The sequence below is a fragment of the Peromyscus maniculatus genome, chromosome 1, assembly GCF_049852395.1.
Source record: "Peromyscus maniculatus bairdii isolate BWxNUB_F1_BW_parent chromosome 1, HU_Pman_BW_mat_3.1, whole genome shotgun sequence".
Lineage (NCBI taxonomy): Eukaryota > Metazoa > Chordata > Mammalia > Rodentia > Cricetidae > Peromyscus > Peromyscus maniculatus.
In genome coordinates, this window is record NC_134852.1 from 151,805,927 (window position 1) to 151,829,671 (window position 23,745).

Sequence of the window (23,745 nt, forward strand, 5' to 3'; positions counted from 1 at the left end):
CTGAAAGAAGGGGCCTGTCCTCATAAGGCTGCTAATGGGAGTTACCCAGTCTCAGGATTCTGAGAAAGGCCAACCATGTTCTTGGCGCCAGCATCTCCCAGGGGCCTGAAAGCATGTGTACCAAACAGCCTGGTGCTCTGTGGAAATGAGAGCAGAGGTCCTACTGACCTGCTGCAGCACTCTCCCTTGGGCCTGTTACTGGAAAAAATTGTGTGGAAGATCTTAAGTCCTTGGCTTCTTCCTGTGACCACCATAAACCCTAGACTCATTGGCTGCCTCTGAGGACGTTTTCCTACTGTACCATGCCTCTAAAGTGGTCGTATTAATCAGGACATACCCTTATACCCCTACCTGGAGAGTATTTGGCCTCAAATTCACAATGTGGCTTAGGCCAATATGGAAACAAATTTGCCTAGCATGAGGATTATTTATTTTTTGGTTTGTCCAGACAGGGTTTCTCTGTGTAGCTTAGCACCTTTCCTGGATCTTACTTACTCTAGACTAGGCTGGCCTGGAACTCACAAAGATCCACCTGGCTCTGCCTCCCAGTGCTGGGATTAAAGGTGTGTGCCACCACTCCCCGGCCACATGAAGGATTTTTAAAAGTCAAGTTCTGAGCCGGGTGGTAATGGTGCATGCCTTTAGTCCCAATAGGAGGAGGCAGGGGGAATCTGAGGTCAAGACTAGCCAGGGTGGTTACGCAGAAGCCCTGTCTCAAAAAATAAAGTTCTGGACCTGGAGGGAGTATAGTGACAGAGTGCTTGCCTAACACCTAGGACGCCCTGAGTCGGGTGGCTCACAAAGAACATGTAACTCCAAATCCAGGGGTTCGTATGCAGCCATTTGACTTCTGGGTATCCACGCATTTTTAAAAATCAGACTAGACAGACGGCTTAGTGGGCTAAAAGCACTGTTCTAATAACATGATTTTTGTTCCCAGTATGCACACTGGTTTGGTGATTTACAACCCTCTATAGTTCAAGGGGATCTGACTTCTCTGGACTCTGGGCACCTGCACTCAGGTGCACATACCCCTTCTACACACACATAATTTAAAAAATAAATATAAGCTGTGTTGTGCACTTGGGAGGTATGTCAGAATTCCAAGAAAGCCAGGACAGCCAGGGCCATGATGAAGACTGTCTCAAAAACAACAAACATCCTATTACGTCTTCCCTGCTCACCCCTCCTTGGGCTGTCTATCTGATTGTTTGCCAGAGCTCAACTCAGTAGTCCCAGGACACCTCACTCATTCGACTCGGCACTGTTGATCTCACCTCGTTACCCTGTTCTTGTACCCATGCCTGTACTTAGTTGTGCTGAGTGTGGAATGGCTCCACCACAGGATGAATCATCCTGATTTCAGAGCAGTGTCTCCTGTGTCCTTGCAGCCACACAGCTCTGCACTCCAGATCCTAGGATCCCTTCTGTGGCTTCACTTCTTAATCTGCATCCACCAGCAGCCCCACTATGTCTCCTGGCTTCATTCCCAATTTAGGCCTTGCCCTGGGGACCACCAGAGGGATCTTTAAAGCCAGCCCTGGCACCCATTCACTCAGCCTTCACTCTCCTTGTGTACATTTCCTTCTCTTGATGGCTGACAGCCAGGGGTTTTCAACATTACTAACCGGACCACCTGCCAAAGAACTGTACTCCCTTTTCTGAGAAAACTTCACAAACAAAATGGCCAATAAACTCAACTGCCTCAATCCTAGCCTCATCATGACGTGTAAGGATCCCCTTGAGTTGTTTTTTTAAAGATTTATTTATTTATAATGTATGCAGTGTTCTGTCTGCATGTATGCCTGTAAACCAGAAGGGATAACAGATCTCATTACAGGTGGTTGTGAGCCACCATGTGGTTGTTGGGAATTGAACTCAGGACCTCTGGAAGAGCAGCCAGTTCACTTAACCGCTGAGCCATCTTTCCAGCCTCCCTTGAGTGTTTTATTCCCTACACACTTCCTTCTCCAGCTGCAAGCCCGTATATGGTGTATCTTTAAAAGGCTCTTAAGGTAGATACCTCTAATCCCAGCATTTGAGAGCTGAAGGAAGGTTCAAGGCTTCAAGGACTGAAGTCCATAGATAAGAAAAAAAGTATATCAACACATCCTTTAGCTTATGTCTAAAATTAGTTCATTTGTAGATTAAACAGCTTCAACCCCGCCCCCGCAGCCCCCCCCCCCCCAGCACAAAGTCATACATAGCTACTGCTCAGGCCCTTGGGCACATTACTAAAGCCTGCACTTGGCTCTTAAGTGCCTCTCATTTGTATGCTTAATAAACTATTTCTACTGGTCTTGAAATTCTTTGTCGTGCATGTCAAGGACCTGGGTCACCTGAATAAGAGTCACTGTGGGTCAGAGATTTTGGTAACACATTTGTACTTCTGCTGTTGTGGCAGGTCTAAAGCTGGCTGGGAGGGAGAATTTCTGGGCACCCATCACTCCAACCCCTCGTTAGTGGTAGGGCAAGATGAAAGCTGTTCCTAGGTCTAAGCTAGCCTAGCCTGTCCCACAGCCGAGAGAACAATGCGGAAAAAAGGGCGGGAGGGTGACATTACCAGGAGCACACTGCTTCCTGGGACAACTAGTTGGGGTGAGACCTTAGTCTGAGACCAGGTAGAGCACATAAATCAGGAGCCAGGGTCAGATAGCTGTAGACCCAGGTGAATAGCCTGGGTCCCTATCGAGGGACCCTTAGGATGGAGCGGGACTTGGTCTGCGGCAGTGTTTGCTGGGCCAGTGTCAGTCTGTTGTTGGGCCTGTGATTCTTGGCTTTTGGAGTCTGAATGGATCAGGTTTTCAGGCCCAAGAGGGTACTATCTGCATTTTCACCGAGGTTCCAGCTCTTCCGTGTCTGGGTGGGTGTCCCTGGAGAATGGGGGCGCCTGCTTACAAACCAGAGCTCTTCTTAGCCAGTACCCAGGTCAGTATGAAACTCTCACCTCTCCACTCACCCAGGCCCCCTAAGTCCAGTGGCTGCCCACGCTGTGGGGTCGAAGGAAGGAGGTTGAAGGTCTGGGAGGCCCTCTGGATCTCTCAGATGGCTTTGCCCAGCAGGTGTCGTGGAGGGCGGGGCCTCGGGGGCGCGGCCGTTCCCGGCGCAATCCAGTTGGGTCTCGCGCCCGAGTCCTGCCCCCTGCCGACAGGCCCCGCCCTCGTCCCGCACTAAAACACCTCCTCCTCTGCCTCCCGGCACAGCGTCTCCGCCTCCGCCGGCGGGGACCCCAAACTACCACGGCTGCGGGATCCACAGCCCGCAGGACACTGAGCCACGATGTTTCCGAGGGAGACCAAGTGGAACATCTCGTTCGCTGGCTGCGGCTTCCTCGGTGTCTACCACATTGGCGTGGCCTCCTGCCTCCGTGAGCACGCGCCCTTCCTGGTGGCCAACGCCACGCACATCTACGGTGCCTCGGCAGGGGCGCTCACCGCCACGGCCCTGGTCACTGGGGCCTGCCTGGGTAAGCCCGGCTGGGCGGAAGTTGGGCAGGGTGTGGTGGGTACCGCGCGGGGCCCGGTGGATGCTCCAGCGTCCCACGCCCAACCCGCGTAGGGAAGCTGATCCAGCCGCTAGTGTAGGAGGCTCAGTGGAGGGGGCGTCTCTGCCTGTATCCCGGAACTACGACCAAAGGTCCAGTTCTGAGCCTAGGTCCGGGGCGGGTTCTGATTTGTTTTGTTCCAAAAGTGTCCAGGGATTGGGGTGGGACCTGGCGCGCTCCCGGCTGATGGCATTCTTTCCGGTGCCTGTGTAACCCACCTCAAGGGGCACAAAAGTTGGGGACAGGCAGGTGCTGCCAGACCGTGTTATTGGAAAGAGAAAGTAAATCGTGGGCGGGACCTTGAGAGAGAGAGGAGGGGCATACTTCTCCCCGAACAGGCTGCCAGCGGTCACTGCGTCCTGAAGTTCTGTTGCTGCAAACTGCTGTGGCTCTGGGGCCTAGTACAGGGGTATCTCGAATGGGCATCTGGACAAAGTGGTGTAACCCCTAAAGAGACCTCTGAAGGCAAAGCCCGCTAGAGTTAGGGCTGGGCATAAGTGCTTCCTTTGTCCATGGTGCATTGACAGCCTGACTCCCCAGCTGTGGCCAGCTGACCCACTTCACAGGGTGGCCATACTTCTGTGCTCTGAAGGGTTTCAAGAGTACAGAGATGGGAAGGGGGGGCTGAGTCTCCGGCTACTTCCATGGTACTTCCGGCTACCACGTGGGTTGTTGTTTACAGCACACAACGTTCTTCCTCCTTAAGAGTCCTGGGAACTGCTGCCCATCCCCCATCCCATAGGTCAGCCAAGGTGACGAGGGAGTCCTGCTCAACTGGAGCCTGTCTAGGGTTCCCTGCTATCTCTTTCCCATCACCACTGCCCTGAGGAGGGTAGAAAACACAACTCTAGTTCTTGGCACCTTGGGGGTTCACCCTGTGATCTTGCCCACTGGCTCTCACGGAGGCCTTCAGAGGAGTGGGTATAGTGGCCAGCTGGTCTCAGACACACATCAAGACTCCACCTGAGTTGAGAATGAGTTAGGGATAACAGTCTCATAGAACTACTTACTACCAATACCTTTCACAGGTGATCTTGGGCAGCTAGAACCATGACAGTGTGGCAGGTGTCAGCTGTGAGCCTTTGGTCCATATACCCACGCCTGCCAAGGAGGGAGTCTTAGAGGAGGGCATAGATCCCCAGGAGAAAAACCCTAGATTCTCCTCTCCTCTCCCTGGCCACTCTGCTCTTGTTCTGGGCCAGCACCCATGGGCTCCTAAGAGTGTTGGTGTGCTGCAGTGAGACGATTATGTCTCCCCAAGAGGCGGGCTCACCACTGTAGCCTGATGCTCTCAAGGTTGTGCTTCCTGAGCTGAACTGGGCTCTGTGGATCTGCCCACCCACCTATATCTGGCCAAGTAGGTGAAGGTTGAAGCAGGTCAGAGTTGACCCTATGTCTTCCTCACTCTCTGGGCCACGTGCCATACCATGTTAGGCACAGTGACTCATGGGGACAGGCAGTTGGGAAATACCAGGCACAGGGCAGATTCCAATCCCAGCTGGCCAGCTCCTGCTGTATGCCATCCCCAGGGTGGTGGCCTGCCTCCTTCCACTTAGGTGGCAAAGTCCCAGCTGTGAGCCAGTCCCCAGTGTGGGCATGGGTGTCTTCAGGATCAACAGAATGTAATCCATCTGAGTACCTCCTGGGTGGAGTCCTGAGGGCAGGATGGTTACTAAGCTGGGAGAGTTGTCTCTGATCCTAAGCCTGCTGTTCCAGGTGAAGCAGGTGCCAACATTATTGAGGTGTCCAAGGAGGCCCGGAAGCGATTCCTGGGCCCTCTGCACCCCTCCTTCAACTTGGTAAAGACCATCCGTGGCTGCCTGCTGAAGACCCTGCCTGCTGATTGCCATGAGCGTGCCAGTGGACGCCTGGGCATCTCCTTGACTCGTGTTTCAGATGGAGAGAATGTCATTATCTCCCAGTTTAACTCCAAGGATGAGCTCATCCAGGTAAGCCCTGGAGAAGCTGTGTCGGGGGATGGGATTAACTCAAGGAAGGGTCCTGCTACTGCCCTGTCTTATCCTTCAGGCCAATGTCTGCAGCACTTTTATCCCAGTGTACTGTGGTCTCATCCCTCCCACCCTCCAAGGAGTGGTAAGTACCCCTGCTTAGCCCTGCCTTGGAATGACAAGCACCATCTACTGTCTGGGCTGTTAGATAAAGGGGTGGAGGAGAAAGGCCAGCAGGGCACCTCTCTCCTCTCCAGTCCCTCACTCCCTGTGGCTGGTGCCCATCCCAATTCCATCTGTCTGGCTATTTGCTGAGCCCCCAGTGGCCGATGCCTAGTGGGCAAAAAGCTCAAATGGTACAGCTACCAAATAGAGTGACCAGAATACCCAGCAGGCCCCTAACCATGTAACTGTGAACATGTGTTCTTGCAAAGCGCTACGTGGACGGCGGCATTTCGGACAACTTGCCCCTCTATGAGCTGAAGAACACCATCACGGTGTCCCCGTTCTCCGGCGAGAGTGACATCTGCCCACAGGACAGCTCCACCAATATCCATGAGCTTCGCGTCACCAACACCAGCATCCAGTTCAACCTGCGCAATCTCTACCGCCTCTCAAAGGCTCTCTTCCCACCAGAGCCCATGGTGAGCCAGCACAGCTAGACCTGTCTAAGCACCAGGGGAGAGAGCTGCCGGGGACTTCTGAGCACCGGGACAGCACCGGGACTTGTACATGCTTGCCAAGGGTTACGGCACTTCCGGCCAGGACAGCTGTTGGTGGAAGTGGCTGTTACAGGGACTTAACTGCCCCCGTCCGGGCTGATGTAGACATTCCTCTCACAGGTTCTCCGAGAGATGTGCAAGCAGGGCTACAGAGACGGACTTCGGTTTCTTAGGAGGAATGGTGTGTGGGCCCGCAGCCCTGGGTTGGGAGAAGCTGGTTCTGCAATGCCCCCTAGTGGCCATAAACTCTGATGGCATCTCTGTCATCCCGCCCCCCAACCCAGGCCTACTGAACCAGCCCAACCCCTTGCTGGCGCTGCCCCCAGCCGTCCCCCAGGAAAAGGATGCTGAGGGAGCTGCTGTGACTGAGGAGAGGACTGCAGAGGAGGACCAATTGCAGCCCCATGGGAAAGATCGAATTCTAGAGCACCTGCCTGCCAGACTCAATGAGGGTGTGCCATGGGGGAAGGAGGGCGGAGGAAGGGGCAGGGTCCCCTGCAGAAGCTTGGCCAGGAGGTCTGGGAGGCTTCCACTTCCCTAACTGGCTACCACCTTCCCACCTGCAGCCCTGCTGGAGGCCTGTGTGGAGCCGAAGGACCTGATGACCACCCTCTCCAACATGCTGCCCGTGCGCCTGGCGACTGCCATGATGGTGCCCTATACTCTGCCACTGGAGAGTGCGGTGTCCTTCACCATCCGGTGAGAGTGGGAAAGGGCGTCTGGGGAGAACGCATCAACACATCACACATCAGGGACAGAATCTAGGATCATCCATGAGCCATGAGCTGCTTGGGAGATTTGGGGAGGGTAGGTGCTCAGTATCTGGCAGGTGAGCCTCAGAGCCCAGCTTGTTTCTGGGGTCACACGTGGTGCTCCCTTCCCAGCTTGTTGGAGTGGCTGCCTGATGTTCCTGAGGATATCCGGTGGATGAAAGAGCAGACAGGCAGCATCTGCCAGTATCTGGTGATGAGGGCCAAGAGGAAATTGGGTGACCATCTGCCCTCCAGGTGAGCTGCCATGACCGCCCACCTGGGACCTGGGGCCTGGGGCCTCAGACCTCCACTAAGCCTTCTTTTCCTCCATGTCTCCTCGCCCGCAGACTGTCTGAGCAGGTGGAGCTGCGTCGGGCCCAGTCTCTGCCCTCTGTGCCACTGTCTTGCGCCACCTACAGCGAGGCACTGCCCAACTGGGTCCGAAACAACCTCTCACTGGGGGACGCGCTGGCCAAGTGGGAGGAGTGCCAGCGTCAGCTGCTGCTGGGCCTCTTCTGCACCAATGTGGCCTTCCCGCCGGATGCCTTGCGCATGCGCACACCTGCCAGCCCTGCCCCCGCAGACCCCGTCCCTCCACAGCATCCACCTGGCCTCCCACCTTGCTGAGAGCCATCATTCCCAGTTCTCTCGGCTACCAGCCAAGCTCCAAGTTGCCCCGCCCCACTAAGGGGACCCTGGGGCTGTGGGATGAGGACATGGGACCCTGCACAGCTGCAAAGGGGGTTTTCGATGTAAAGCCTTTGACCAGCCACTCACTATGCGGCTCCTGGTGGGGAGGGATAGGAGTGAGCTCCCCGGAGCCCACGGAGCCCCTCCCCTTCACCTGTGCCTTACTCCCCCGCCCGCCCGCCCACCACCTTCTCCGTGCAGGGTCAGTCCTGAGAACTCCACAGCTGCTGCTTCTCCCCGTTTTTCGAGTTTCCTTGCAGAGTGTGTGAAGACTTATTTATTTTTGCCAAAGTAGCTACAATAAAAGCCACAGCTCAGCTTCTGCCTTCCTCACTTCTGCATGTTACTCTTGCCTCTGACGGAGGTCAGTGGACAGAGCCATTTCTCAGACGGCCAGCGTCTCAAGAGCTAACAGTTGGGCCTCACAGAGTTGCGTTGAGACCTGGCAGCTGGGGACCCTCTCCCAGGGTCAGCCCCCTGGCAAGGACTTCCATCTGCTGCTCCGTTTGCCCGTAGGCCTGCTGACATGTCTCTTGGGCAGAGTTTCGAGCACCAGCTGATATGTTTAGGACTAAGAACCTTAGTATAATAAAAACTAAAATGTTGGCTTGGAGTAGCCCAGTGGTTGAGCATTTGTCCAGCATGCACCAGGCTCGGATTCCATCTCAAGCACTAGGGGGAAAATGTTTACAAAAGGTGTCACCCACACATCCGCTCCACATGGTGACACAGTGAGGGTGTGGATCAAGGCTGACTCCAGGGCCCCATCCCTGTGAAGGCTGAAGCTTCTGGAACTGAGGCCTGGGGACCAGGGAAGCTCAGTCCCTGGCCCACACTGGGCGTCTTGCTCAGAACGTTGTGCTTGGCTCTTCTTTCTTGGTTGTCACACTCCTCATTGCCAGGAGCATGTCCGAATGTCCCTCTTCTGTACTGTGACTATACCTGTTTCCTCCCAGGACCTTGGCAGTGGCCTGGAATACCGAGGCAAGGTAGTGAGGTCCTAACTCAAGGGAGCAGTTCACCACTGTTTCCTGAAAGAATCCTCTGCTAGAATGTGTGTGTGTGTGTGTGTGTGTGTGTGTGTGTGTGTGTGTGTGTGTGTTGTACACTCCTGGAGGAAGGAGAACTGTGAGTGAGGGATGAGCTTAGCTGTCTGTCACTCTGTAGGACTTGGCTTAGCCCTACGTGCTCAGCACCCACTCGCCCCTCCCAAAAGGCGCAGAGTGGCTGCGGTTGCAGCCCCTAGCCAACAATAACGGTTGGTCTGGTTATGGGACCTGGGACAGCAGGACTGGGCGAGCCGGCCAGGCAGGTCCCGGCCTAGGTGCCAGGGGCCGCCCCTCCTCTTGTCTCCAGGTCCTGTCGTATAGGGCCAGCCTGTTGTGGTTCTCCTTGAGAAGCACAGGGCCCCCAGCGCCTCTGCAGCCTGTGACACCCAGGCCAGCTTTTCAGGTCAGTTTAGGGGCTGGATGGGGGGGGCATACCCTTGGAAGTGGATGGGTTTCCTCCTAAGTAGGACTTTGGCACCATCTCCTTGAGTTCTTCTAGGCCTAGGGGAACCCTAATCAGGACTGTGCCCCGAAAGGAGTGCTGGGAGCAGACTGCTGAGGTGGTCTCAACTGTGTCCCCACACTCACTTAACTCACACAGGAGTTAGCTAGCTTACATGTCATCCGTTAGCATTAAAACTTAGAAGACGCCAAACTGGAAAAGTATAGAGAAGAAAGTCTAGTCTCCCCAGCCACGGATACAGCCACTGAAAGTATTTGGTCTATTTCCTGCTCGGCATTTTCCTACACACACTTCTTGGCACCCTAAGTCTGGATATTCCGGGCGGGCGGGGTGGGGGCTGGTATCTGCACCTCCGCGGCCTTGATCCTGCCCTGGAAGGGTCTTGGGGGTGGGGGTGAGGGACGCTACCTCAACATTGCTGCCCCCTGTGGCTCTCCCGGGAGAGCTAGCCACCCTGGGTCGGGCCACCAAGATAGGAGAGGCGGGACAAAGCAACAGCAGCGCTCTGGTGGATCCACCCGGACGTTCTATTCCGGGGTCTCCGGGACTGTTAGGCCGCAAGGTCGCTGTGGGTCCGCACCCCTCGCAGGCTGTCGGGGTCCGGGCAGGGCGGGGCTCCCCGCTCGTTTCCGGGAGGAGCGGCCCGTCTGCGGCAGGTGCGGCGGCGCGGCTCGCAGGTAGGCATTGGTTCGCAGGTCCCGCGGCTGGGGTCCCAGCGCCGCACCTGCCGGGCTTCCCTACCCCCAACCCTGGGCTCCCAGCCCCCGGTGGTCGCACCTTCGGACCTCTGTGTGGACCGGCGACCGCACGCGTCTGTCTGGGACGGCTGTGTTCCCGAGGCGCACCGCGGCTAGCCTAGACGTGCGTGGATGAGGTTTGCCTGTGGGCCCACCCGCTGCCCTTCCTCTGGACTCCCTGGAGCCTGGCTGCAGCTCAGCTTCCGGCTGGGATGGACCTCCGGTCCTGTGGAGCCCGGGAGCGGTTGGTGACCGTGTCTGGTTGCAGTGAGGGTAGCCGTCAAGGGGGCAATGACTCCAGGTTGCCCTGACATGCTGCTTCCTCGTGTTTGCTTATTGGATTATCGTTCCTCTCTTCCTGGAATATGGGTCGGGGGAAGATATCCCTAAGGACTGAGAAGGGAGATAGCCGGTCTGGGTTGGTGGCACTGGGCTGTAGCTTTGGGAAACCTGGGGTTAGTACACTGTGGGACAGACAGGTGGCTCTGAGTAGAGGTGGAATGTTCATTCCAGGAGGTGAGAGGGAGGCCCCGGGGGAAGAGAGAAAGACCAGAGGCTGTCTTAAACCAAGATGTGGAGGCGTTTCTTACAAAAGCTGTCCAGTGCCCAGGGCTGGGGCCTTGCACCTGCACCCTTAAGGCCTTATTGGCAGATGGGAGGGGCTGATGGAGTTGACTCTCTGCTTGCCAGCTGTCAGAAGGCCAGGGTATCACAGGCTCAGGCCTGAGGCTAAGGACTTGGTCAAAAGTGATTCAGCCCTCTTCCTTAGGCAGTCCCAGCTTGGGATCTCTCAAGGCCAGGATGTGGCAGGTTCTTCACCCTCTGGCCCTCTTTCACTACACAATCTCTCTCCTGGCTGCCAAGAGTTAGCCTCCTGTTTTTACAGTCTTCTGTAGTAAGTTCACACTCTCACTTTCTTCTTGTTTTGTTTTTAGAGACAGGGTTTCTCTGTGTAACAGTTCTGGCTGTCCTGGAACTAGCTCTGTAAACCAGGCTGTCCTCGAACTCACAGAGATCTGCCCGCCTCTGCCTCCCAAGTGCTGGGACTAAAGGCATGAGCCACTATGCCTGGTTTCTCTCTCTCTCGGTTTCTCTCTCTCTCTCTTTCTGAGGTAGGATCTCACTATGTAGCTTTGGATATCTTGGAACTTACTATGTAGAGCAGCCTGGCCCTGAACCCACAGATATCTGCCTAACTTTGCCGTAAGAGTGCTAGGATTAAAAGTGTATGCCACCCCTGTGCCACCTCAGGACAGCCAGGACTGTTACACAGAGAAACCCTGTCTCCAGAACAAAAAAGGATATGCCACCACATCTGGCTCACCCTCACTTTCTCGAGCTGTCTCTTTCCTGTGATTCAGGCTTTTCCCAGAATCTCAGCTTCCTGAGATAACTGGTCCTGGGCAGCAGCTCTGGTGCCGAGCCTGCTTCATCCACCCCTAAAGCACCCCTGTCCCAATGCCTGCCTTCTGTTCACTTTCCTACCTGGTACAAGGAGGTCCCACGCGCTCTCTCTGTCTGCACCCTCTGACACACCTTCATCCCTCCTCCCATTTCTTCTGACCTTCCCTTGGCTTCACAGCACCTACTAGAGTCAAGATCTGCTCCTATGGCCAGCCCTGGGCAGCCTGGGCCCGGGGAGGGCCAGGAGGAAGAGGAGACAAAGGGAGTCTCGGCCGCGGCAGGGCATCATCATCGAGCAGAGGTGCTGCAGCAGGCCCAGGAGCTCTTTCTACTGTGCGACAAGGATGCTAAGGGCTTCATCACTAGGCAGGACTTGCAGGTGAGCCACAGTTCCAAGAGGCTGCCAGGCCCAAGGCCGACCTAGGCTGCTCACCTTGGTCTTTCTTGCCTGGCTAGGGCCTACAGAGTGATCTTCCCCTTACGCCTGAGCAGCTGGAGGCTGTATTTGAAAGTCTGGATCAGGCCCACACTGGCTTCCTCACAGCCCGGGAGTTCTGCCTAGGCCTGGGTGAGCAGGTCCCAGTCGCCTGGAGACCCTATTCAGGCCCCTGTGAGACTCTGCACAGCCTGTGCCTTTCACAACTACCCAAGCATTCCAGTGTCTACAAAGAGTCACCCTATGAGCTGCTCTGTCACCCCGGCCACTCTGCAGTGTATGGTCTGCCCTCCCCCAATCCCTTCTCCTCTGCCAACCCAGGTGGGGCCGGGGAGCTGGCTGTCATTTCCCATTCCCAGGCCAATAGAACTAGAACAAGGAAGAAAAACAGGAAACTGGGCCCTGAGAGAGGGCAGGATATGTTGTGTGTGGCCGGGGGAGTTGGGCAGGTCCGGGGTTAACCCGCAGTCCTGGTCATCTCTCCTCGCATGTCTGCAGGGAAGTTTGTGGGGGTGGAGTCGGCCCAAGGTGGGTCCTCCTTGAGGACTCCTGAGGAAACCTTTGAGTCAAGCACAGGGGGCTCTCTGGAGGAGGACGACGATGTTGAGACATTCTGCACTTCCTTAGAGAAGCTGGGAGTGGCCCGGGTCCTGGGCGAGTGAGTTGATGCTGGGCCCACTCCCTTCCCGTGCTTCTTCCCTCTCCTCGGCATGTTCTGTCCACCTTGCCCGCCTGTCTGTTGCCAAAGAATCCCTAGGCCGCCCCAGTCCATCCTTTGTCAGTTGTGGCTGTCTGGGAGAGCGGCCTGGCGTGATTTCCCTCAGGATTTGCATTTCAGGAGGCCAGATCTCTGCGGGGCGGGGCGCCACCAGACACCTAGTCACCCGCTGGCATCGCTCTTGGTACACAGGCCACCTTGCACTCTAGAGGCTAAGCAGGCCTGAGAGCACATCCCATAGGGATGAGCCGTGCGCGACCGGCCGACGTGCTGCCAATTCCGGGCTGCTGGGTTCTCCAGGGGTTCACCGTCTGCAAAGGGGACACCCCCGCCACCACCCCCCCCCGGCACCTGCCAGCTCCAGTCTCCATTCGCACCTCCTAGGCAATGGGCTGTGAGGACACTCTGGGTCAGGCTACAGCGCGAGCGACCTGAGCTGTTGGGCTCTCTGGAGGAAGTCCTGGTGCGCGCGTCGGCCTGCCTGGAGGCGGCGGCCCGGGAGCGCGATGGTTTGGAGCAGGCGCTGCGGCGGTGAGGGCCGGCCTGGCGAGGTTTGGGGGTCTCCCGAGGGGCGAGAGACGAAGCTGGCAAATGCTCATTGCCTGTGGTGTCCCGGTTCCTCGAAGGCGGGAGAGTGAGCACGAGAGGGAGGTGCGCGGACTTTACGAAGAGCTGGAGCAGCAGCTGGGGGAGCAGCGGCACCGCGGGCAGAGCCAGGTGGGCCCGCGCACGCCACGCCCAGCCTCGCTGGCTTCTCTGGCTCCGCCTTCCCCGAACTGGCCCCTCCCCAGAGGACTCACCTTGGGGCAGCTCCCGAGTCCAGGGAACTCTGCTCTGCCCCCGCAAGTGCCCCCTTCCCGCGCTCTCCACCCCTTGGCTCCCCACCCTTGCCTCTCCGCCTCCCTCCTCTGAGCCGGGAGCAAAGGCTCTAGTGCGGCTGTACATCCCAGAAACTACCCCGGGAGGAACCGAGGGGCCACCTGGAGCTGGAGCTGCAGACCCGCGAGCAGGAGCTGGAGCGGGCAGGCCTGCGGCAGCGGGAAGTAAGCCCTAGTCATCGGTTCACGCCCGCAGCATCCTCGCACAGACTCAAGCTTCTTTGGGGGTTCCCTGTGCCTCCAGGTCCTCGGCTAGGAATCGCGAAGGGTCAGCTTGGCACTGGGGGGTGGCGGGGAGAGGGAGGGCGTGGTTCGCCAGCCAGCGTTCCACCGTTCCCCAGCTGGAACAGCAGCTGCAGGCCCGGACTGAAGAACAGCTAGAGGTACAGGCCCAGCACAGCCAGCTGCGCAGGGCCTATGAGGCCATACGGGCACAGCTGGACCAGGCGCAAGAGCAGCTCAGCCGGCTGGAGGGCGAAGCACAGGGCCGTCAGGAGCAAACCCAAAGGTGTGGTGAGGTGCCGGTGGGGAGGGTAGAGGGTCCCTTCCCCCCATCCTGCATCTGGATCACAACCTTCTACCCCCCAGAGATGTGGTTGCTGTCTCCAGGAACATGCAGAAAGAGAAACTCAGCCTCCTAAGGCAGCTGGAGCTGCTGAGGTGCGTCAGGCCTACCTAGACTGTGTGGAGAAGTGGTTTCAAGTTCCCAGATGTTCTTGGCTCCTACCCATCTTGTTGGAAGTCCGCATGTCGGCTCCATAGCCTTCATGCTGCAGTCTCTGTAATCCTCTGGACTCAGGGGAGCCATCTCCCCAACTCACTGCTTCCTCTAGATCTTAACCTCCTCAGTCTCAAACTCTTCTTCCCTAGGGAGCTGAATCTGCGCCTTCGAGATGAGAGAGATGCCTGTGAGACTAAGCTGCTGGGCACTAGCCACAGGAAGGCTCTAGCTATTGGCCACAAGCCTGGGCCCACCTACTGCTGCTGCTGCTGTGGCTGGGCTCGGCCCCCCAGACGAGGCTCTGGCCATCTTCCTAGTGCCCGATGACCAGCCCCAAATGACTCACTAGGCCTTCCTCATCTAGAGGAGCTACTCCTAGAAGGGGACTGGTCATGGGTGGTGGTTGCCTGCTAAGTGTAGGGGCTCTAGGCAGAAAGCATCATCACCTGCCTGAAGGAACTAACCTCTGAGTGGTCAAGGTCTTCAGTCTCCATCCTGTTCTCACCTCTGTTTAGCGGACCAATAAAGGCCACTGAGGACTGTGCTGCACACTTCTTGCCTTTCGCGTGTCTGGGAGGCCCAGTGCATTTATGGTTCATGCTTGGTGTCCGTGGCACAAGGTGACACACTAACCTGTCATTCCCGTGGCTGTGGGTTCCTGTGTATGTTCTGTGATCCTGGTCATTTGCCAAGCCCTCCCTCACCATCCATCACAGCGGAAACTCCAAGGACTCAGCTTTCAACAAGTGTCCACTCCCATGCTAGTCCTCATGTGGAAAGGGAGTCCTGCCCCTCACTTCCATGGTCAGCTTGCTCTCTGGCCCAGGTCCTTACTCTGTCATCCCCTGGCACCGTTCCTAGACAGACCATATGCCTTCCAGACTGGGTACCTCTTGCAGGGCCCTCAAGTGTCTGTGGGTCTCCCGGCACCCTTCACACTGTACCTGAAGCTTCCCGTCTGGCATTTCCTCAGCCACTAGAACCTGCAGCCTCAGAGTGGTTTCCTGGGCTTAGACTGGAGGAGGATTTGGTCTTGGTCTCGGTTCTGGGCTCTGGTGGGCTGGGTGCCACCTTCTCCACCTCTCCAGTCACCACCCGGGGTCTGCCTCCCGCCTAGCTCCTCTGTCTCTGGGTGAGTGGGGAGTCTTGCTGACCACCGGCGCCCTCAAGCTAACTTTCCGGCCCCGCAGACGGGGCAGGTCCCCAGGTCTCGCCGTGCGGCGCGGTCTTCGGTGCGCCCTAGCACCAATCCAGTTGGGACTTGCCCAGCCCTGGCCGGTCGTGGGCGGGGCTCGCGCGGGGCGGGGTCGCGCGCGGGGCGTGTCCTCGTAGGCCCCGGGCCGAGCATTCTCAGCACTCCAAGCAGTCCCTCCTACGGTCGCGGCAGGGGCTGATACTCCAAAGTGTGGTTGGTGAGTGATCCGCCGAGCCAGGCCGCAGGGTGTGGGGAGCAGTGTCCCGAGTGCCTCGCGCACCAGTGTCCCCAGTCTTCACCGCTGGCCTCGGGGACGCCCAGGAGGCAGCGCCGGTAGGACACGGCTGCAGGCTCCTTTCCGGAAGATCGACAACGGGGCGGGAAGGAAGAAGTGGAGGGGGCAGGGAGAGAGCCTCCGTGGTTCTTGGACAGGCCTGGCGATCCCTTTCATGCAGAAACCCAGAAAGTCAAAGTCTGATCACCCTATTCATTGTCCCTGGACACCGGTTCCCTCCCCCTGAGACCGCAGGCTCACCCATTGGCACGCGGGGGAGGGGGGACCGGTAAGGGGCTGTGGTGACTTCATCTCAGTGACGCGGGGATTCCTTGCCTAGCCGCCTTCAGTGCCCTGTCCTCTCGGTGGGGCGGGTGCCGAGTGCCATCGAGGGCGCAGGAGAAAGAAGTCCAGGGGCTGATTGTAGGGCGGTTGTGTCCAGGCCTCAGGAGCTATTTCTGGCTGGTCGCGGCTCCCACGCAGGCCCTTTCTCAGGAAATTAACATTCAGTCCGCTGATTGTGCCTTGGCTTAGGTTGCTGGATGTGTTCAGAAGCAGCACTTCATAGGTTCTGGGCCTTTAGAGCCTGGCCCCGGGGCTTGCGATGTGGTCGGGTCTCTGTGTCATGCCCCTCCTTCAGTGAGGCAGCGTGTATTTGGGTCCTATTTCCAAATGGAGGTCTGTAATCTCTTCCACCCCAAGAAGTGGACAGTTGATGCAGTTTGGTGGGGGAGGGGCAGTGATGGATGGGCCTGGAGGGTGGAGCACCTGGAGAAGGCATTTGGTCCCTCCCTAGGTCAGGCTGGCCAGCAATGTCCTCTGCCCCACCCTGGTCCAGAAGAAAATAGTAGGCCTGACTGTTACGCCTGCTTCTAGATCTGGTGTCTGTGGAAATCATTCTGACCACTGCTTCAGCCACCATAGGAGTGGCAAGATCCTACCTGCCAGGTGAAGGGCAGACCACTGACGTTTGACCTGTACCTGCTGGTCCTTCTGACTTATATAGAGGTGAGTGCTGGTGCGTGGGCAGAGCCTGCAGGTGGCAGGTGAAAAGCCCTGCATGTGCACGCCTGTCTAGAAACCTGACCTGGGGTGCTCAGCTGAGGTCTGCACTGCATACTATCCATAGTGCAGACACTGGTGTCTAGGGAAGGATGTGCCTAGAGGACCTTTGGGGGAATAGCCATCCACGTCTATGGCCTCCTCCTACAGCCCAGAGGGGAGCTGATTGTGCAGGCTCCACCTACCGGCACCTCTATTGTCCCTGCCCAGGCTGGGAGTAGAGAGGTTGCTCTCAGAGCCCTCCCTGTTTACCTGAGGTCGGTCTGAGCTCTTTGCTTCTCTGCCACATCTGGGGTGTTAGTGCTAAGCAATCAGCCGGTGATGTGGGGCTCAGGGAATGCTGTGGGGGTGGCAGTCCACAGGAATGCATCCTGAAGGTCTGCTGGGGCTCCCCCCTCCCCCCAGTTGCCAGCAGGAGTGAGTCAGCAAGCAGGTTGGGGGTCCTCCATGACAATTCAATATGGGTGTCTGGCTGTGAGGAGGGGTGTTAGACCTGATCCTTTGTCCAGGAAGTGACTCATATATGGTTCCTGGGAAGGCTCCTCTAAAGGCCGACAGCTGGCTGAGCTCCAAACTCTGGAAATATCTGGGAATTGCTGCATCCCGTCCTGCCCCCATTGGTTTTTAGCTTTCTTCCTAGTTGGAGGCCTGGTGCTTCAGGCCATCTGACCTCCTCCATGTTTCTGCAGGCCCAGTATGGGTGAATTCAATGAGAAGAAGGCAACATGTGGCACGGTCTGCCTCAAGTACCTGCTGTTCACCTACAACTGCTGCTTCTGGGTAGGAAGTGCTGCATTCTCCCTACATCCCCATTCTTCCTCATCTTGGAGGCCTGGCCTAGGGGCTTGTCCCCAGCTTCCAGACCCGGGCCAGATGTAGTGACCAGTACATACTTCCTACAGCTGGCTGGCCTGGCTGTCATGGCAGTGGGCATTTGGACACTGGCCCTCAAGAGTGACTACATTAGCCTGCTGGCTTCAAGCACCTACCTAGCCACAGCCTACATCTTAGTGGTGGCTGGTGTTGTTGTCATGGTGACCGGAGTCCTGGGCTGCTGTGCCACTTTCAAGGAGCGACGGAATCTCTTACGCTTGGTCAGCAGGGCCTGGTGGCACATGGTGGGAGTGGTGGGGCTGGGGGTGCCTGGCATGGGTTTCTCAGGGGCCTCTGATAGTGGTTCTGAGGCTTGACTCTGGTTAAGTATGTTACTGCGGGCTGTCCCTGTTGAACTTACTAGGGCATCCCCCAGCTGGACCAGCTGAGGGCATAGACCAGATCCATGTAAGCTAGGTGGCCCCAGTCTGTAGCTGCTAATTGGATTCCTCCTGCTTGGCCTCTTGGGTTGGGACTTGCTTTGTGGTGCTCTGGTACTAGGAACCCCAACTCACTGGGTCCCTGCTTCCTAGTACTTCATCCTGCTCCTCATCATCTTCCTACTGGAGATCATTGCCGGCATCCTGGCCTATGTCTATTACCAGCAGGTAAGGGCCTGAACTGGCCATGGGGTAAGTCCAGAACAGGTGTGCACACAGGCAGGTAGATCCCAGGGCTGACTTGGGACTTTTGCGGGAGGGAGGTATTCATAGGATTGAGAGTGTCACTCATTCCAGGCTGGCCTTGTTCTTGTCTGGTGTCTCTTCTAGTCCTGACAGTCCCACGGAGGGGGTGGGGTGGGGGTCCTGACTTTAGCTTTGCCCTGAGGGTGGGGTGGGCGGTTTCAGACTTTGATCCTACCCACAGCTGAACACAGAGCTCAAGGAGAATCTGAAGGACACCATGATCAAGAGATATCAACAGTCAGGCCAGGAGGGTGTGACCAATGCCGTAGACAAACTGCAGCAAGAGGTGGGTGTCCCCCTGCAGCTCCCCACTTTCCCAGCATGGTGCTATGTGCTGGCAGGCTGGAGGGCTCAGCCACATATTCCTTGTAGTTCCACTGCTGTGGCAGCAACAACTCTCAGGACTGGCGAGACAGTGAGTGGATCCGCTCTGGTGAGGCGAGCAACCGTGTGGTTCCTGACAGCTGCTGTAAGACTGTGGTACCTGGCTGCGGGCGCCGGGACCATGCCTCCAACATCTATAAAGTGGAGGTAGGTGGGTGCTCAGGAAGGGGCCAGACTGACTGGTCTGACTCCCAACAGGGCTGCATGTGGGAGCCAGCAAGGTCCACCACCACTCTCTCCCCACTAGGGTGGCTGTATCAGTAAGCTGGAGACCTTCATTCAGGAGCACCTGCGCGTCATCGGGGCTGTGGGCCTCGGCATCGCCTGTGTGCAGGTGCGGAAACGGTGGAGGTGACTAGGTGGGAACACCGGGGTGGCCGGTGGCCCACAGCCCTGTTTACGCCAACCTGTCCCCACGCAGGTCTTCGGCATGATCTTCACCTGCTGCTTGTACAGAAGCCTCAAGTTGGAGCACTACTGACCGCGGTGCCAGGCCGGGCTGCCAGCCTTGCACTGTGTCCCACCCCACTACAAAGTACTACTGAGTTAGACTGCTGACTGCCAGAGAGGAAGCTGTCCTCATGCCATCCCGACCCCTGGCGACCCCACCTCAGGGGGAGCTCCAAGTGCCTTTCACTGCATACCAAAGTCCCAAGGCTCGAGGCGGTGTACTTGTCCCAGCATAAGAGAGGGGCCGGCTGCCAGTGCTGGGCTAGACCTAGCTGGTAGAAGAGGGTTTAGATTGTTTGACAAAAGTGCCTCTTGCCCACAGGCTACTTTCCTTTGGGTAGCTGTGATCTGTAATAAGTCTGGAGAAAACTTGGGCATACCACCTGCATGGTGGGTAGAAGCAGGTGGGGAGGGGCCGTTCTGGGTGGGCTAGGTACCTTCATGCCCGCTGCTGGGAACCCTCAGATCTGCTTACCCCAAACTAATGGGGCAAGCTGAGGGGAACCACAACCCCACAGTATATGCCTTGTCCTCTCCATCCAGGCCTTTCTTGCTCCTAACAGCCTCAGCCCTGGCTTTTGCCCACTTCTGATAACACCATGCAAATGCCCCACGTTCCTGTACACTGTCTCCTTTTGGAACATCTCTGAATGGGGCATGGCTGTTTTCATCCACTGCTGTATTCCAGATGCCCACATGTGCTCCTGCTATGTGACAGGTGCTCAATAAATGTATAAACAGTCGAGTCAGCTTGCTGACAGGACCTTAGGGTCCAGGGTAGCTGGAGTACTCAGAAGAGTCAAGGATGGTGAAGCCCCATGGCAGAGGCAGTTAGGCTGACCTCTGGTAGCTGGAGAGCCTCCAGCTCACTGTGGCCTGGACTTAGCCAGGCAAAGACTGCCCATACTCAAAGACACACAAATGTACCCTAAGAGCTGATTCTCTGTCCCCAACAGTCCTATGCTGTTTAGTAGCAGCTGGAGGAGTGGGGTCCTGGGGGGTCCCCTGGGCTTCAGCCCAAGGCAAAGCTGTTTTCCTCTTTAAAAACTAGTGTGGCAGCTGGGTGGGTGGCGGTGCACGCCTTTAATCCCAGCACTTGGGAAGTACAGCCAGGCGGTCTCTGTGAGTTTGAGGCCAGCCTGGTCTACAGAGAGAGTTCCAAGACAGGCTCCAAAACCCTGGGTTGAAAAAACCAACACCTCCCCTGGAAACAAACTAGTGTGTGCGTGCTCACCACACGTTTAATCCTAGCACCCAAGAGACGCAGAAGTAGGCGGACCGCTGTGAGTTTCACACCAGCCAAGGCTACATAAGTGAGATCCTATCTCAAACAAAACCCCAAACAATAAAAGTCTCAAGAGGGATCAATGTGCTAAAAAGAACCCTGGGACGTTTAATGCAAATACCCAGGAGCCAGGTCCTTAAAAGGACCTCCTTTGGCCTTGAGTAGGTTTCTTAGTGCCGGGTACTTTCCCACTCCTGTGGGATTTGGGTTAAAGGGCAGAGATGCCTAGCTGCTGGGTCTGGGAAGATTCTGGAAACAAGATCCTCAGGCATGGGTAGCAGATGGGCTCACGGCTAATGTTCTTTAGGATCCAGGACTTGGTTCTTTGGATTCTGGAGGACAGGGCATGAGCTTGTGGCTTCAGGAATACTCAGGAGTTGGAAATGGCTCAGAGGTGAAGAATACTGGCTGCTTTTCTAGAATATCTGGGTTTGGTAGGTGATACATACTTTTTTTTTCAAGACAGGGTTTCTCTGTGTAGCTTTGTGCCTTTCTGCCTTTTCTGGAACTTGCTCTGTAGACCAGGCTGGCCTTGAACTAATAGAGATCCGCCTGCCTCTGCTGGGATTAAAGGCGTGCGCCACCACTGCCGGCTGATACACACCTTTAATTCCAACACTGAGAAGGCAGAGGCAGGTGGATTTCTGAGTTTCAAGGCCAGCCTGGTCTACATACTGAGTTCCAGGATAGCCGGGACTACACAGAGAAACCCTGTCTCAAACAACAACAAAAAGAACACGTGGCAGTTCATACTGTCTAAACTTTTGGCCTCTGTGGGTACACAAGCGGCGCAAAGACATACAAGCAGAAAAAACAGCAGACACATAAAAAAGAATCCCTAGAGCATGTCGGTGAGACATTGGGTGGGCCTCCACGCACGCTTCAGCATTCCAAAGGAGCATCCTCCCAGGCTTGGGCCCTGCCTGTGGACGGTGTGGCCACGTCTACCCTGCCCATCCTGAACACTGGCAGGGAGAGCAGAGGCCCTACAGCAAGGAGGTGCAAGACTGTAAGGCTAGCCAGTGGATCAAACAGGTCAAGGCCCAGAGAAACAGAAGCAAGGGGCTCCCCACAAGACTGGACCCCCAAGTCAGGTGAGAGGAAGGAGACCAGCCCCGGGGGAAAGACGAACCAGGCCAGGTAACTTCAAAGGCAGTACAGGCATGATGTTGAGAACCTTACAAAGTTAGACCTGCTGGTGGCTCTGCAAAGGTCTTTACTGAACCGTTTCTTCCAGGGTGAGGGGACCTGGTCACAGCCAGGCACCCCGCCCACCTCCCCAACACCTCAGTTTGAACTCAGTGTGACAGACTGCCCATGGCCAGCAGAGGAGGACAGGAAGCTCCGGCAGTCACTTCTCCAGGGGGGCATAGTTGAGCAGCTTCTCAATCAGGTCCACGTGTGCCAGCAGCATGCGGCGACAGCAGTAGCGCTTCAGGCCCAGAGCATCCAGGGCATCCCTGCAAGGAGAGGGGGAGGGAGGCTGGATGTGGTCTCTACAGTCTGCACAGGTCTGCAGCCACCTCCAACTTGCCTCTGTGTATTACTGTGGGTTACATCTACATAAATGGGGACTGAAACCTGACAGCAGTCCACAGGGAAACGGCCTGGAGAGTTCTGAATATGCACCCAGACGCTTAGAGCGGAGGCTGGTGAGTCGCTTTTCTCACCTAGATGTACACTTGACTCCCCAGGGTACACCTATCCCATGTATATGCCCACATGCCAATCTTAGTGTCCTATACCCTTACCTGCCTTCTGCCCATACTTGCTTTTTAAATTTCATTTTATGTGTATGGGTGTTCTGTACCCAATGCCCAATGCCTGCCGAAGCCCAAAGGAGTTATGGACATTTGTGGGCCACCATGTGGGTTCTAGGAATCGAACCCGGGTCCTCTAGAAGAACAGCCAGCGCTCTTAACAGCTCAACCATATTCTAGCCCCCCACCTCTGCTTCTGGCTCTTGTACCCAGGGTTGGGGTAGCTTTATGGGCTTCCAAAGTTACTTGGGGAAGCTTAGGAGACCAATAGCCCCTCATCAAGGAGCTGAATTCCAGGCCCCACAGGTGGACTCTGAGAAAATGCTGTGAACTGGCTGTTGTCTCTGTCCTTGGTTCTATTCCTCTACATCTTGGAGAGAGGTTGCAAACCAACTGAGTTTAATTTCTCTGGGATCTAGTGAGCTTGAGAAGCTCTTGCCCAGGTAAAGAGGGTCCCAGAGGGCTAGCTGCTACGCACCCACAAAGCCTGAATATCAGAGTTTGTCCTGCATCTTATTTATTTTTTTTTAAAGATTTATTTATTTATTTTGTATACAGCATGTATGTCTGCAGGCCAGAAGAGGGCACCAGATCTCATTACAGATGGTTGTGAGCCACCATGTGGTTGCTGGGAATTGAACTCAGGACCTCTGGAAGAGCAGTCAGTGCTCTTAACCTCTGAGCCATCTCTCCAGGCCCTTATTTTTTATATTTATATTTATTATTATTATTATTTCGTTTCTCAAGACAGGGTTTCTCTGTGTAACAGTTCTGGCTGTCCTGGAACTCGTTCTGTAGACTAGGCTGGCTTCACCTGTCTCTGCCTCCTGAGTGCTGAGATTAAAGGCGTGGGTCGTCTGCTCCCCACCCCCACCCGGCTTTGTCCTGCATTTATAAGGGTCCACAAGGTTCTAAATGCATAGAAGTATGCCTGAAAGCTGACACAGGTTAGGTAGTAGATGGGTAGGGAAGCGACTTGAGTGTTCTGTTGCGGATGAAGAGGTGCCTGTCACCTTTGAGAAGGATGCTCAGAGATTTCCAGAAGGACAGCAGCTTGAAACCCACCTTCCAAACTTCAGCGAGGCTGGGCGTGCACGCCTTTAATCCCAACAACTCAGGAAGGTGGCAGGAGAATCTCTATGAGTTCAAGACCAGCCTGTTTTACATAGAGAGTTCTAGGCCAGCCAGGGCTACACAGTGAGACCCTACCTCAAAAACAAACTAAAGAAAGAATCATTCTTCCGGGAATACATCACAGGGCTGGGCTGGGGGACCACCAGAGTCTGAAATTCCTAACGCTGCCTGCTCACTTGACTCCTCAGTCGCTGCCTTGCTCCCACAGACAATTCTCCATCCAAAAGTTTCATCTATCCCGGGCCCAGGATGCCTCAGTCTTAACCCCCGGGGGCCGCCGCAGAACTCTCACCCCCGCCCGTCTGCTTCCCGCCCCCTCCCCCGCAGGCCCGCCGCCTCACCCTTCGGTGTACTCGGCCTGCAGCAGACCCAGGTAGGCTTCCCATTTGTTGCCGACGATCTTCCCGCAGGTGAAGCAGCGAACTGGGATGATCATGGCGGCGTCTGGCGCGCAGGCTGCCGGCAGCGGTATTTCAAGGCCCGCCCAGGCGCGTCCACAGCGCGGGGCTCATCGCGCCCAGGCTCCGCCCCGCACGATCCTGAGCCCCGCCCCGCATCTCCCCGAACCCCGCCGCGGCC

At 56.4% G+C, this 23,745-nt stretch overlaps 4 protein-coding genes across 6 annotated transcripts; 3 read left to right on the top strand and 1 right to left on the bottom strand.

Moving 5' to 3' along the window:
- The first annotated feature begins 902 nt into the window (after positions 1-902).
- Positions 903-7,979, top strand: Pnpla2 (patatin like domain 2, triacylglycerol lipase). The gene is made up of 9 exons (XM_006977231.4): positions 903-3,466; positions 5,261-5,493; positions 5,573-5,638; positions 5,928-6,137; positions 6,336-6,396; positions 6,500-6,667; positions 6,782-6,914; positions 7,100-7,222; positions 7,315-7,979. The coding sequence occupies exons 1-9, from the start codon at positions 3,280-3,282 to the stop codon at positions 7,592-7,594; spliced, it is 1,461 nt and encodes a 486-aa protein (XP_006977293.1). The 5' UTR covers positions 903-3,279; the 3' UTR covers positions 7,595-7,979.
- Positions 7,980-8,932: 953 nt separating this feature from the next.
- Cracr2b (calcium release activated channel regulator 2B) lies at positions 8,933-14,614 on the top strand. 3 transcript variants are annotated; one of them, XM_015996081.3, is made up of 10 exons: positions 8,933-9,109; positions 11,489-11,689; positions 11,767-11,878; positions 12,245-12,404; positions 12,849-12,995; positions 13,091-13,181; positions 13,415-13,507; positions 13,684-13,850; positions 13,931-14,002; positions 14,213-14,614. In XM_015996081.3, exons 2-10 carry the CDS (start codon positions 11,516-11,518, stop codon positions 14,388-14,390), a joined length of 1,194 nt encoding a protein of 397 aa, XP_015851567.2. In that variant the 5' UTR covers positions 8,933-9,109; positions 11,489-11,515; the 3' UTR covers positions 14,391-14,614. The 3 variants fall into 3 exon arrangements, with proteins under 3 accessions (XP_015851567.2, XP_015851566.2, XP_076419911.1); XM_015996080.3 differs by lacking the exon at positions 8,933-9,109 and adding an exon at positions 9,707-9,846; XM_076563796.1 differs by lacking the exon at positions 8,933-9,109 and adding an exon at positions 10,779-10,801.
- A 749-nt stretch (positions 14,615-15,363) lies between these two features.
- Cd151 (CD151 molecule (Raph blood group)) lies at positions 15,364-19,730 on the top strand. Its single transcript, XM_042257601.2, has 9 exons — positions 15,364-15,475; positions 16,409-16,540; positions 17,284-17,374; positions 17,497-17,688; positions 18,001-18,075; positions 18,335-18,439; positions 18,526-18,684; positions 18,785-18,871; positions 18,959-19,730. Exons 3-9 carry the CDS (start codon positions 17,291-17,293, stop codon positions 19,016-19,018), a joined length of 762 nt encoding a protein of 253 aa, XP_042113535.1. The 5' UTR covers positions 15,364-15,475; positions 16,409-16,540; positions 17,284-17,290; the 3' UTR covers positions 19,019-19,730.
- Positions 19,731-21,468: 1,738 nt separating this feature from the next.
- On the bottom strand, positions 21,469-23,666 carry Polr2l (RNA polymerase II, I and III subunit L). Its single transcript, XM_006977234.3, has 2 exons — positions 23,508-23,666; positions 21,469-21,732 (listed from the first exon to the last, which is right to left on the bottom strand). Exons 1-2 carry the CDS (start codon positions 23,600-23,602, stop codon positions 21,624-21,626), a joined length of 204 nt encoding a protein of 67 aa, XP_006977296.1. The 5' UTR covers positions 23,603-23,666; the 3' UTR covers positions 21,469-21,623.
- Between the last annotated feature and the right edge of the window lie 79 nt (positions 23,667-23,745).

Bases quoted from the DNA above. Each gene is read 5' to 3' on its own strand.
- Cd151 (XM_042257601.2), top strand. From the start codon at position 17,291: ATGGGTGAATTCAATGAGAAGAAGGCAACATGTGGCACGGTCTGCCTC. The intron at 17,375-17,496 runs GTAGGAAGTGCT...TACTTCCTACAG, and splicing joins CCTACAACTGCTGCTTCTGG to CTGGCTGGCCTGGCTGTCAT. The intron at 17,689-18,000 runs GTCAGCAGGGCC...CCTGCTTCCTAG, and splicing joins GACGGAATCTCTTACGCTTG to TACTTCATCCTGCTCCTCAT.
- Pnpla2 (XM_006977231.4), top strand. From the start codon at position 3,280: ATGTTTCCGAGGGAGACCAAGTGGAACATCTCGTTCGCTGGCTGCGGC. The intron at 6,397-6,499 runs GTGTGTGGGCCC...CCCCCAACCCAG, and splicing joins TCGGTTTCTTAGGAGGAATG to GCCTACTGAACCAGCCCAAC. The intron at 6,668-6,781 runs GTGTGCCATGGG...TCCCACCTGCAG, and splicing joins GCCTGCCAGACTCAATGAGG to CCCTGCTGGAGGCCTGTGTG.
- Polr2l (XM_006977234.3), bottom strand. From the start codon at position 23,602: ATGATCATCCCAGTTCGCTGCTTCACCTGCGGGAAGATCGTCGGCAAC. The intron at 21,733-23,507 runs GTGAGGCGGCGG...CTCTCCTTGCAG, and splicing joins CAGGCCGAGTACACCGAAGG to GGATGCCCTGGATGCTCTGG.
- Cracr2b (XM_015996081.3), top strand. From the start codon at position 11,516: ATGGCCAGCCCTGGGCAGCCTGGGCCCGGGGAGGGCCAGGAGGAAGAG. The intron at 12,405-12,848 runs GTGAGTTGATGC...CGCACCTCCTAG, and splicing joins GTGGCCCGGGTCCTGGGCGA to GCAATGGGCTGTGAGGACAC. The intron at 13,182-13,414 runs GTGGGCCCGCGC...TGTACATCCCAG, and splicing joins GGCACCGCGGGCAGAGCCAG to AAACTACCCCGGGAGGAACC.